The following is a 13,515-nucleotide window of genomic DNA, read 5'->3' on the forward strand; positions in this document are numbered from 1 at the left end:
AAGGCCAGGCTGAATTCCTCAGGGCTACCTGCATGCATGTAGAAGAAGAAAATGTGCAGAAGGGAGAAATTGACAGGAGCAGATATGGGTATTTTTGTTCAGGTATCTTTGAAAACATTGTTCTTGTTGATTGCAGCTCCTCCAGGAGTCCTCTTGGCATGGTGTGATACAGACAATGGTAGGAATTCAGAGAGTGGGGGTCAGGTATGAAGATGACACAGGAGCACACGCTGAGACATGACTTCTTTTCCCTAAGTGTGGTAGTGGGAAATATTCCACTCGTCTGTTAAAAAATTACTGGGTCAACACAGGTGCTGACTGGCCATCAAGGGACATTTTCTAGGAGTGCATTGCGCCATGCTTCACCCAGTGTCAGTAGAGCTGCAGTAGCCCCTCTGGCTAAAAGCAGATGTTTTGTAGGCTTGAGTTCTTTGCTGACAGTTTCTTTGTTTTGTGTGGAAGGTGTGGTCAGTAAACTCTGTGGGCCGGACGCCAAGCAGCTGGTCCCGCTGCCGGACAGGCCCTGCCCCTCCTGAAGGCCTGGGAGCTCCCCTCTTCAACACAGTGGCATCCACTGTGGCTGTGGTGAGCATCAGCCCCCCTCTTAAGCCAAACGGGGTGGTCAGTATCTACAGGCTGTTTTCTAATGGTACCAGAGGGACTGATGTGGTGGTGAGTATTGTCAACGCTTTTTCTGTACTTCCACTTGTATTTTCTAGCTTTAACAATTTTGTTATTACAAGCTGCTACTGTTGGTCACAGACTGCCTTCCTCTCCTGGCCTCCTGTAGTTAGCTGCTCTGCAATGCACTGTCCTGTCCGTGAGCTTTATCTGTCTACTGATTTCATATTACCCATTTATTCCTTCCAGCGCACTTGGCTGTGTCTGTGTCTGATTGAGCCAGCTCGTCCCATTGGTGCCTGCATGGCCTTCCATTTCCATTCCCTCACACCTGCCATGCTGCTGGCTCGGCTCTGGCTCTGGCTCTGGCATCAAGAAGTACCAAGTGCTTCCCTTTGCTTGCTTGACTCTCTTATTTTTTGCTGAACTGTGCTGAATCACATGCTGCCAAATGAGAGCAGATGTTGCCCCTTGTTGGTGTTTTCTACATATTTTTATTTCTTTGGCTTCAAAAAAGCTATACCAACAAATGACTACAGCAGAAAGGTGAAGTGGCAGTTCCTATGAGCAGTTTCAGAGCAGGGCACTGATTCTTTTGCCAGAACTGCCAGGTCTCCCTTGCTGAGCTAAGGAAAGTTTCCTAACAGGCTTGCCCAGCACAACGTCTGTTTGAATGCAGAGCAGCATCCTGTTGGCTCTTGACTCAGATGTTCCTACCAGAGAGCACATTCTCCTGTCTGGGAGAACCTGACCCACCAGACACATTGATGTCATGCTGCCCAGCACTGTTTCCTGCATCCACATTGAGGAAACTAGTAAGATATGCATGATTATTTGCTAGCACATTTATCATGGAACTATTTTCCACATTAATTTATTTTCTGCTTCAGTACCACTTATCCCAGAGTCTTCCTTTAATGGCTTTCAGCTTCTCTGTTGCTGAGAATGACATTTGCAGTTGATATATGGTGGTCACAGCTCAACTGAAGATGTCCTGAAGGCCACAGATGGCGTGGTCTTTTCCTTTGAAGAATGTCCTTTAACTTCATAATGGGAGAAGAGCACAGAGTTCCCATTACATAACAGCTGCATTAGTGTCAGGATTAAGGACATGTAGAATCTTCTGCCCATCTTCTTCTGGGGTTAATTCACTTCCATAACTCTTATTTAGTACTTGTGGTGCTTGAAGTTGTGACAAGTTCCCTCTTAATTTTTACAGCTGTCAGAAGGAACTGCCACCCAGCAGACAATACATGGGCTAAAACCTTTCACCACGTACTCCATTGGCGTGGAGGCCTGCACCTGTTTCAATTGTTGCAGCAAAGGACCCATGGCTGAGTTCACCACACAGCCGGCTCCGCCCTCAGAGCAGCCTCCGCCACAGATCCGCACCGTGACCTCCAGGGACGCCTCTTTCCAGTGGAGTGCCCCTCAGTCACCCAACGGCATTGTCACCAGGTAGGAGCTGCCACCCTGCTGAACCTGCACACCTTGCCTGGAGATAGCACCAGAACAATGTGAGCTGAAATTCCATGGCTGAGGGCACTGAACAGTTGTGGCAGTCATTCTCCTTCCTTGGCATGTTGGTGGTGACATTCTCTGTAGCCTGAACACCTTCTTGGGAAGCATTTACATACAGTTATTGCTTTTCTCCTGAGCAGGATATTGGGGAGGATAAAGGTGGAAAGGATGAGCTGTGGTTGTGTAGTGAAATAGTTGTGAGTTCAACTGGCAGCAATGAGAGAGCTGCAATCTGGACTTACTTAGGCAAAAATCCTGAATTGCAGAAGAGGGCAGCAAGGTAAGAGACATCAACAGTAAGTGTGACTCACCACCATAATTGCCCAGTTATCTGACAATTAGGACCAAAATCTCCAAGAGAAAATCTGGGATCAGGTCTGTTCTCTTCTCCAGTAGCCAGACAGACAGCAGTTAGGACAAAATGTGGGATTGGCTTTTATGTTGTGTAGGGCCCTTCATTCATCAAAATCTCAACTTTGTTCTCAGCTATGAGCTCCATGTGTACATGGCATGTCCTCTGAACCTACAGCCAGCAGTGAAGGCTTGCAGTCCTGGCCCAACTGAGGTGAAGTACACAGGGAAAGGACAGAGTGCCAACGTGTCCAACCTGGAGCCTTACACAACTTACAATCTCCGAGTCGTGTCCTACAACTCTGTTGGCAGTAGCGCTTCCGAATGGATCGGATTCACTACGGAAAAGGAGCGTGAGTATGAGAAATGGTTCACTGACCAATGATGCCTGTTTCTGAGAGCCAAATTACTTCCTCACCTCTGGGAGCTAGGATGTCCCCAGAAACCTCTTCTTCCCAGTCCTGGGTCACTGCATCTCTGCTGAACATTCATTGAAATTCTGCTCTGGGGCTTAACTTCTCATTCCTTCAAAAATATTTCTTTGCTCATCATCTGATGTCACATCCTCTATCTTGGGAGCCTTGAAACCTTTTATTTTACTGAAAATGGGCAGCAAAGCTGCACAACATAAAATGTTCAAGTATTACCAGAAGGCTGATGTGTAGTAATAAATACACTGCCATAAATAATCCCTTGGAAAAGTGGAGATCTTGAAAGAGACCTGGTGATTGTTTTCAGGAACAATCTTATTGTTTTAATTCATGCCACACTTCTGCTTGGAGTCATAAAAGTTTTCCTTGGATGCCATCTGAATGACTGGATGCTTGTGAACACTGAAGTAAGAATTTGTTGCTGTCCAACCACTGCAGGCAGTGCTTTAAGGCCATGTGGTGGTATGCATGGAAATTAAACATGCAGGACCTGTGCCTACAGTGCCTACAGGCAGAATAGATTTTGCCATCAAAACTGAATTTGTAGTAGTCTAACATCAGCTTTTATTAAAAAGATCTATAGTGCTGTAGCCAGAGTCATTCCATAACAGATGAGATGGGCATTTCGTCTCAGTCTTTCAGGTCAGGGCAAAGACGATGTTCAATTTTTATCTCATGTCAGGATTTCAGAATCACATTTCTAAAAATACTTTTTGCATCATTTGGTAGTTCTTCCAAGTAGTTACTCAAAATCTGTAATCTGATACATCCTTAGCTGAAAATTTCAGGTGGAACAGGCACAAATTTTCTTTAATGTTACCACTGAAAAAAAAAATCCACACCAAAAACAAAGGAAAAAAACCCACAAAAAGACAACCAACCAACCAAAAAACAAACAAACAAACAAAAGAAAGATCCTTTATGTCCAAAGCTGTGTTTTATTAAATTGCAAGTTAAAAGGCTGGAAAATTATTATGAATTTTTAAATGGAGAAAATTCATAAGGAACTGGTGAGACACGTAGAACAAAAGGATTTTAAAGCAATTTTTAATCCTCCATCCACTAGGTCCAAAGTCCTATTCTTTCAGTCTTGCTTTTCTTGCCTTGCTGACCTCTTCTCACCAGGTTTCCAGAGTCCCTCTGACTGCCTTGTTCCCTGAGTCTCTCTGACTACTTCCTCTTGCCTCGAAGGCTTGCTTTAGTGACAGTGTGCAATTAGCAGCAAAGTGCAGCTGGACAAGCAGCTTTCTTGTGAGCAAAACAGCAAATATGGGGCAGATGGCTTAATGGCAACATCACAAGAAAGGACCACCTCAAACTTAAATTAAGTTTTTTGTCAGCAAGCTGTGGAGCCCAACTGATGAACCCTTCCTCCCTGAAGTGAGTTCTGGGTTTCTTTTCTGTCTGCCTGCCATCTGTTCTCACTTTTCTGAAACCCCATGTTTTCATGTATGCACCTGTGTTTAAGATGATCTTGGCAATTTCTTGGGGCTTGCAAAAGAACTGTCATCATAGCAGTTCCCACAGCCCAGCCTGCTGCAGTCAGGCTTGCACAATCTCCTGTGTCTCCCTGTCCTCTGCCTTAAGCTGGAACTTAATTTATAGAGTTTTAGTGTCAGTACCACATACACAAAGGCAAAGGGAGGAAGTTTAGTATTTGTTTTCAGGATATATCTCTGCCTTCTCAATGCAGAGACTGGCATACTACAGCAACTTTTTCTTTTCTTTTACATATGGATATGAGAGAGATAGGGAGTGTGTGTGGCAGAGAGCTTGTATCCTGGAGAATCTCTTTCTCTTTGCTGTATAACTCAGTCACCAAATCACTTATCGCCTATTGGCTAGAAATTCACCAAATTCACAGAATAGAGCTCTTTTTCCTTGTTCTGCAGCACCTCGGTACATGGTTCCGTTCTCCGTGGTCAGCAATTTATCCATCATCCACATTGACTGGAGCCGTACCTTTGTGCTGAATGGGCGCCTGAAGGAATACGCATTGACGGAGAGCGGGCAGCGCATCTACAGCGGCTTCGACACCGAGCTCTACTTGCCAAGGACATCTGACAAAAGTCAGTTTCCTACAGCTTCCTCTCTGGGAGAGTCTGTTGAGCAAAATTATTAGTATTGTATGCTGAACTTTAAAAAAGTTTTCTCCATTGCAATTCCAAGCTAAGACTAAAGGAGCATACAGGCACACCAAAATGTATCTAAGCAAATCCTTGAAAAAAAATCCATAGAGCTAAGCTTTCTCTTAAACATTATACCAGAGTGGGTGAGACTGTTTTGATTCACAGTGAGGGTCAATCTTTCCCAAATCCTGGAGCTGTGTTGCAATTCCATCCTTCAGGGCTACAGTCAGGGAAATGTATAGAAATCTTCAGTTTCAGGAAAGTCTGGAGCTTGACTTTTCATTTGAATCAAATTAAGTCAGTAGCTCTGAGGTCTTAGCTCAGAAACAGCCATGTTTTGAAACACAGTTTTATTTTATTAATTTGCAGTCTTTAAAATAAAAGTATCAACAGGAGAATAAAAAGGAAAAGAAAAAGCAGCAAGAAAAATGTTTTCTGTTTTTATGACATTGGAATTTTGTATGTCAAATAACTTTGTAATTTATTTTTTGTCATACTGATTGCTACAATGGTGCTAATACTTTCTTTATTTGTTTTTATTCAAATGTTCTTAATATGTTTGTTTTAGCCATGAATGAAGTATGAGGGACTTAGGGCAAAGTGATTAAAAAATTGAAAGTTGCCAGTTACATTGGAAGAGGAAGAATTGAATAGTGAAAGAGGAACATAATTTGTAGCAACATCATAGTGATGATTGCTTATGATCTGCCATGGTTCATAGTTTAGAATTTCAATACCAATGTGTAAATAATTGTGAAGCTCTGGTGTGGGACTCAGGTGAGTTATGATGGGTTATGTGCTGTTCCTGCCTTGGTTTTTTAGACCTGGCTGTTTGCTGGTAAATAATGGTAAAAAAGCAGCACCTAAAGAATTTTCTTCTGCTGACAGTATTTTCTAATTTTTTTTGCTCAGCCTTTTTGTTTCAAGTCACCTGCATCACTGATGAAGGGAGTGCCATGACACCAGTCATCAAGTACAATGCTGGAGAAGGAGTTGGTAAATACATGATGAAATTACCTAGCACCTGTTCATTTGATGTGTTTGTGCTTGAAATTTGGTATTAGTGCATGCCAGACAGGATGGCACCTCACTGCAGGAGCTTCCTTAGTGCCTTGTTTATGAGGTAGGTAGGTAATGTGCTTTTTTGCCATGTATGGATTTCTGTACTTTATGTCACAGGATTATTGAGTCCTTTAGGTTGGAAAGGACCTTTAAGATCATTGAGTCCAGCCATCAAAGAATCATAAAATGGTTGGGTTGGAACAGACTTTAAAGATCATCTACTTCCAAACCCCTGCCATGCAGGACAACTTCCATTAGACCAGGTTACTCAAAGCCCGATTCTGCCTGGCACTGGACACTTCTAGGGGTTGGATAATTCTCATTATTAGCTTCAGATCCTCTCCTCAGATATGTAATATTTTTTCTTTTATTTTTATCTAAATATATTGCTCCAAAATGTTGTGCTTTTTTTCTGCTAAGTTTCTTGTTTGAACTGTTTCTAACTGAATTAATGAACTGGTTTAATTAAGTTCTTTTTTGTGTAGCATCTTGTTCAGCCTTTTAAATAGATCTGCCTTATATTTGCAATCAGTCTTTAGTCTGTGTTTCCCTTATATCCCTTTTCATGCTTTCACTCCATTATCCTGCAGAATTTCAGGCAAGGCTTCCTTAAAGGCATTATAAAATGTTTCCAGTTGCTCTACATCCACCACCTTCCACACTCTGCCCCTTTGTTCTTTTGATTGCTGCTTTTACCCAGAGTCTATTGAACACTTGAATGGTACCATGGGCAACTTGCAGAGGAGGCTTGCAAGCAAAGGTATTGAAAATTCTTTGGCCAAGAGTTTGGTTATACATGTAGGATTCCACATAACCAGGAAATACTGTCACTGAGATTTCTTACACTTTTGTTGTGTATAAGAAAAGCCAACCAAGTGACTGGTTTGTTTTCTAGCAGGTGGGGGAAAGGAATAGTAAAATGTTTCATGTTGCTTGCTTTTGTATTAATGTATTAAAGCCTTCCTCCCTCTCTTTTGTTAATTGCACAGGCCTGTAACAGCACAGTTGTTCTGGAGAGAATGTCCTCTGTCTGTACTTCACTGAAATTACTGTAGTAATTTCCACTCTTCAAGGTTACTTGGAGAACCCTTTTTTGCTCACATTCCACCACCACCACCAACTCCTTTTGGAAGAGCTGCTGATGCAGTGGTGATTTCCAGCCTAAGCAGCGATGCCAGAGCTTTAAGCAGGGTCTCTTGAGGGTAGTAAGTTTTTTATTGCAGCCCGCTAGCATATTGAACCATTATACCACCTTGAACATAAGTGCAAATAAGCACATGACGACAAAATTACTTAAATTTCTGCCTAATTTATTAGTGAGGAAAGGGATGGCATATTGTTAAATGCTTCTTGAAATAATTGTCCCTTTCTCCCCTAATCCCTCTTTTTACAGGTCTGATCTTGACAACACCCGGAGAGAAGGACAAAGCAGAGTCCAAACGTGCAAAATTCTACAACGAGTTGTGGTTTGCAGTGCTGATGGTAGTTCTAGGTTTGATCCTCTTGGCTATTCTTCTCTCCTTAATTCTTCAGAGGAAGGTCCACAAGCAACCCTATGCACGAGACAGGCCTCCTTTAGTTCCACTCCAGAAAAGAACATCACCAATGAGTGTGTATTCATCTGGTGAAACCCATCCGGTATGTTTGGAAAAATGCAAGCAGTGTATATCGCTGATACCTGCCCTGTCAAACACACACACAGACTTTTTCTTCCTCCTTCCAACATTTTGTTGCACACGCGGTTACCAAATGGAGGCTGTTTAGGCTTTCCTGTTTAGGGAAAGGACTGTCTGGTCCCATATGGGCCATATCTGTGTGGGCACACAGAGCAAGGTTACAAGAGCTTAGTCCAGACAGAGCCCTGGGACACCTGGTCTGCAGGCCCTGAAATGCTTCTGATGCCTAAGACAAACTTTGGATCTGGAAACTTTGGAGTCACAGAAAATGCAAAGCCATTGCTGTCACCTCATGTTAGCTGACATCTGCAATAGAGCTGAGATGTCTTTGGCATGCTGTGAGAAGGTAGATGATAAAATGGGCTTTTCAGAGGAACCTTTAATGTGTTCCCAGCTGCCTGCTGTGGATGGCTAACCAGAATCAATCTGACATTGTTTGTCAGGTATCCAGGAGATATGCCTGCAACGAACAAGACTTAGGGAGAGGCTTTATTTCTTGCCAGTATCCATCTACCACCCAGCTGGACTGCTCTAGGACAAGCTGCATGCCAGGAAGGTTTGGAGTAGAGCGAGAGTAGTCTGGGAAAAAGCTAGGGAACTTCACAAAATGCACATGTGTGTTTGTGCACATGGACCCACAGTGGGACCATCAGAGCAGTGGGAGGAGGGCTGCTGGGAAGTGATAAAGAGGAAGGCTTTTTAGCCTGAGAAGCTATAACTCTGAAAAAGAATGCATAAAAAACACATTCCATCATGTAGCAGAGTAGTAGTGCTATCCTACCCCTTGAAAAAGCAAAACAAAAGGAATATGGCAGTTGTTATGGAATTGAGAAAGGGAGCAGCCATGCCTTCCATTTTCATGCTTCTTCCAGGCACAGGCTGTGAGATGATTCCTCTTGTCACTTCTCAGCTTCTTTTTCCTGTGAGCACCATCAAGCAGCATAGTGACTCCTGCATCCTTCACGCATTCTGTTCCTTCTTGTCTCGGTGCCAAGACACTGCATCTGTGCCTCAACCAAGAAGCTCTTGGAAACAATGGGATTTCCAGTGTGTCCCTTCTCCTGGCAAAGGCTAAGAGCATAAGAAACTTTTTTTTTTTTTGGTCTCATGGTTTTGATTCCTTTTCCTCTACAGTCTGTCACCTTGTGTTATTCCTCTTGACTTTAAAATGTCTTTGCTGTTGGCATGCCTGCACAATTCCTTTTCATGTTACTGCTCTTTCTTTTATTTTCTCTTTTTAAAATTTTTTTTTCTTTTTCTTCTTCCAGCAGCTCATGGACTTAACAGAAAGGAAGATTTTTAGTGCAGCAGTTGAAGGACTGATCTGAGAATTTAGGACAGAGTTACTATAGAGTGGCAAAATTGCTTGTTTTACAATTGTTAGTGAGGTCGTGGCAAGCAGTGCTGGCTGCTCACACAGTACTTGACCACTTAAAAATAAAATAGTGCCTGGTCTTCACCAGTTCCCCTACTCCTCCACGTCCTGCTGCACTGCTCTCCCTCACAGAGCTGCAGCTAATTCACACCCTCTGTCAGATACACCTACACTGCAGCTTGCCCTGCCCTAATGCTTTTCCTCCCTCTCTTTAATCTCAGTTTGAAACTATTGCTGACACGTCCGATTCATCAAGCAGCGTCACTCTCAAAAGATACACGATGCACTTTGAGGTAGAGTCCTCACCTTGCAGACTGGCCAGATGTGTGGTGTGTCAGATGACACAAGCATGCACAAAGGCATCTGACACTGCATGTTTCTCCTGATGGGTGATGATTTTTCCCCTGGCCATGAAAAGGTCTGCAAACATCCTCTTGCTGTGCAAGTCTAGGCTATCATTCTGGTAATCAAAAATCTTTGGACTTCTGCTTGTTGGTACTTTAAAAAAAAATAGGGAGAAGAAGAAAAAACATGGGGAAAATTCTGGTTTAGCATTGGTGAGTTTTTTGTTTATTTGTTTTTAATGATATGATTGGTCTACAGTGAGGAAAGGTCTGGGGTTTTTTTCTTCTGTTTATAACTGCATGATTTTGAGGCATGGTTTTTTCTGTTCCCTTCCACTCCTGCTTTGTTTCTGTTCAGCTAAATTATTTAAAACCATGCCCTTTATTTTTTTATTTATTACTTTGTGTCTACCTCACAGGGACTGGCAGACACAAAAATCCCAGGGGCTGGTTCTCCCACAAGCAACCGCAGTTTCCGTATGGCAGCCGGGGGAAGGAGGCCAAGTCAGGGCCAGCTGAGTCGCACGTATTCCCCCGCCTCTCTCCATCGCAGTGTCAGCCAGCTGCTCAACCTCTATGACAAGAAGACTTTTGATGAATCACCTTGGGATGCCATCCTTCACAACCATCGTACTACTGGCCGTGGCTTGGTAAGGGCTCCTGCTCCTCTGGGATGCTGTTGGAATCTTGAAAGAAGTCTAAATGTCATGACTTCCTGGAGATACAGCTAAAAGGCCTAGAAGGACATGGTCATAGAACAGATCCTCAAAATTCTTCAAGACTACTGTTCACTTCTAGAGTTGCAGGTGATCACACACTGCTCTTACAGGATGCAAGGGATCCATGTGCATCTCTTTATGGTTTCCATTGAACTATTAACTCCATGGTTACCAAGGAAATGCACCTTGAAGAATTCCTTTCTATTTGGTGTTTTTTTTTTCTTTCCATGCATTTCAGCAAATGTACATATCTGAGGTGGGATGTCTTGGCATCCTTCAAACATTTAGAGCCAGAGGCAGGAGCTTGTGTCCTAGTAACTCCTGTTCTGTTAACTGGGACTCAGGTGCTGATGAGATCTGCTCTCTGTCCTCTGCTCAGTCACAATGCAGAGATTATGTGACTGCTCAGATCTCCTGGCAGATGTGACAAATTAATTCAAACTCTGTCCACATGGGACTAAAATAAGGTTAGGGGGGCAGGCAAAGTATTTCTCTTTTAATATAGGGCAAAACTAGACAGTGTCCTTAACACAGGGATCTGAACACTCAGATACAAGACATGATTTTCAAGCCAAGGACAGTGATGACCTCCCTTCCTCCTTGTCACCAGGAAACAGGCTTTTTAACTTCAACCTTCCCTGACCAAATGCATGAGAAGAGCTTCAGCGGTCAGTGAGACATGAGTTTGCTTCCTAAAAAAGGTGACAATTAAGGTTCCTAAAAAGAACCCAGAATGAGGGTGAAGGACTTACGAGGTAGTAACAAAATTAGATGGTTAGTGAGTGGATCTTGTACAAAATGCAAATGAACTGGAGGATAGTCTGGCACATAAATCTAAGTAGCTTCCTCAGACTTTCACCTTCAGTACACCAAACCGCTGGAAGAGCTGGAACATACAGGCTTACCACAGTGTAGGGGTGTTGGTTCCATCACTGTTGAACCCATTTAGACCCCAACAGCAGGACCAAGGAGGCCGACAAGGCTTAAGAAGGTAGTGATAACTCTAGGCAACACCCCTCTAGGTACAGGTTAACCTTCAGCCTGCGCTCTGCAGCTCATGGACTTCCCAATTCAGTGGTGTCATGAGTCAGCCTTGCCATTGTCTCAGAGCTATCAAATCCTTGTGATTTAATTCCATGGGGACTAACAACTCACCCAGGGTGCACCTCTCTCATCTCATTAGCTGAAAGAACAGTTTCCTACTGCTCAGAGGAAGCTCTTGCTCTAGCCACTTATCTCGGGCTGACACCATGCCTTAGTTTAGGTTGCAAACCCCCCTCATATGCATGTTAGAACGAATTTAAAAATACTCCAGTGAGTTTCAGGAGTGGCAGAAGCCAGAAAACAAAAATTTTCATTTCCTTTTGGCAGCAGACAACCCTCATGGCATGAGCTCCACTGCTTTATGAAATCAGTGGTTCTTCTGTCCATGAACCTCACATTAGACATGTGTACAAAACAAATACAAAAAACTGGGTTATTTTAGGATAAATTTGAGAGAAAGATCTTAAAGGTTTTTTTTTTAGAAAGTAGATTTAAGTTTGGGGTTTTTTTTTAATTAGTTTGGGAAAAGATTTTTTGGAGAAAAGTGGAAAAATTGTTTATTATTAGTATAAAAGTGTATTAGTATTATAAGTATCTATTAGTGTAAAAATGAATAATATTAAATAATAAAATTTCATGTTCCTTTAAAAGAGATGATAAATTTAGAAAGTTTTTTGTGGGTTTTAGTTTGGTTTATTTAGTTTTTTATTAGTTTTTTTTAGTGTTGGCAATGTGGTTTAGGTTTGGTTTGGTTTGGTTTGGTTTGGTGGATTATAGGTGTGAGTTGGTTTTTTGGGTATTTAGAGTAGTATTAAATAGTTTTAAGAAAAAAATATAATTTAGGGAATCTTTTTGTTATATTAGTTAAAACTTAATTAAAAGTAAAGGAGAGTTTTGTTTTGTTGTTTGTGCTGTAGATAATATAGCTTAGGAGTTGGAATGTGGAGGAGTGAGTATAGCTTTTGAAAATAAATTGTGTGGGTTTTTTGGATTTTTTTTTTGTTTTTAGAATTAATTTTAAAGGTGTAAAATTTACTTTTGGGTTAAATAGATGAATGGAGATATAATTTAGTATTTTACAGTTATTTCAGGATATTTTATTTTTTATTTTTACACTGTTAATTATTAAAATTAATATATATTTAAATTTTTATTAATACATATATATATAGTATATAGTTATATATAGATAATAGTAGTAATATTTAGTAAATGGTGATATTTATATATAGTTTTTATTTAACAATTACATTTCTTAGGGATATATAGTGTGTTGTTTAATTTTTTTTATATTATTTATTATGTGTAATTTGGTTTTTGAGTAAAGAAAATTTTATGAATTGGTTTGTTTGTATTTGAGGTAGAATTGATTTAAATAATTGTTTTAAAATAAATTTTTCATATGTATTATTGGGATTTTTTGTTTATTGTGTGTAGGGGTTTAGATTGGGTAGGGTTTGTTTTATTGGTGGAATTTTGGGTGTAAATTAATTAGGTGGCTTTTATTAGCTGCTGTTTTTAGTTTTTGAAAAATTTTTATTTAATGTGTTTAAGGTGGTTTTTAATAGTTTATTGTATTTTTTTATTTTGTTTGTAGTTGGTGTATGGTATGGGATATGGTATATTTATTTGATATTATGTTTTTTAGTTTAGGTGTTGATAAGATTATTTTTGTTGTTTAATTTTTAGGGGTATTTTGTTTTTAAAGCAGTTGTTCAGTAAGGTTTAGGATGGTGTTATGGGTTGTCGTGAGAGGTATAGGGTAGGTTTTTAATTATTTTGTGATGGTTTTTATTACTGTGAGCACATATTGTTTATTTTGGTGTAGTGTGATGTAGTCAATTTGTTAGTTTTTTTATATTTATTTTGGATTATTGTTTATATTACAGGGGTTTAAATTGTTTGGTTTGTTTGATGGTAGTATATGCTTTATAGTTACTGATAATTTGCGAAATATTTCTTATGGTTAAATTTATTTTTTGTTTAGTATTTATTTATAGGGTTTTTTTATGATTAGAGTTATTATGGGTTTATTGAGTTAGGAATAATTTATTGCATTGTTAATTTAACTTTATTGTTTTATTTTTGTAGTTTGATTTATTTGTTTGTTGTCTTGGTATTTTTTATTAGTTTGATTTTTGGGGATATGGGTATTTATATGGTGGATTGTTATAGTTAGTGTTTTTTATTTTGGTAGTGATTTTTTAATTTTTTAGTAGTTTAAATCAGAGTTTTTTAATGT

At 40.5% G+C, this 13,515-nt stretch overlaps 1 protein-coding gene across 16 annotated transcripts in view; it reads left to right on the top strand.

The window, feature by feature from the left end:
* USH2A (usherin) overlaps positions 1 to 13,515 on the top strand; it is a 392,736-nt gene that overhangs the window by 374,356 nt on the left and 4,865 nt on the right. For 11 of the 16 annotated variants that reach the window (XM_068185676.1, XM_068185675.1, XM_068185673.1 and 8 more), the window contains 8 exons: positions 463 to 672; positions 1,841 to 2,079; positions 2,629 to 2,846; positions 4,817 to 4,993; positions 5,966 to 6,049; positions 7,509 to 7,753; positions 9,388 to 9,459; positions 9,930 to 10,160. In XM_068185676.1, the coding sequence (XP_068041777.1) occupies positions 463 to 672; positions 1,841 to 2,079; positions 2,629 to 2,846; positions 4,817 to 4,993; positions 5,966 to 6,049; positions 7,509 to 7,753; positions 9,388 to 9,459; positions 9,930 to 10,160 (1,476 nt within the window). Of the gene's footprint in view, positions 1 to 462; positions 673 to 1,840; positions 2,080 to 2,628; positions 2,847 to 4,049; positions 4,304 to 4,816; positions 4,994 to 5,965; positions 6,050 to 7,104; positions 7,314 to 7,508; positions 7,754 to 8,663; positions 9,531 to 9,929; positions 10,161 to 13,515 lie in introns of those variants that run through there. The other 5 variants (XM_068185681.1, XM_068185679.1, XM_068185684.1 and 2 more) reach the window with 5 other exon arrangements.

This window comes from Anomalospiza imberbis, chromosome 3 (assembly GCF_031753505.1).
Source record: "Anomalospiza imberbis isolate Cuckoo-Finch-1a 21T00152 chromosome 3, ASM3175350v1, whole genome shotgun sequence".
Taxonomy (NCBI): domain Eukaryota; kingdom Metazoa; phylum Chordata; class Aves; order Passeriformes; family Viduidae; genus Anomalospiza; species Anomalospiza imberbis.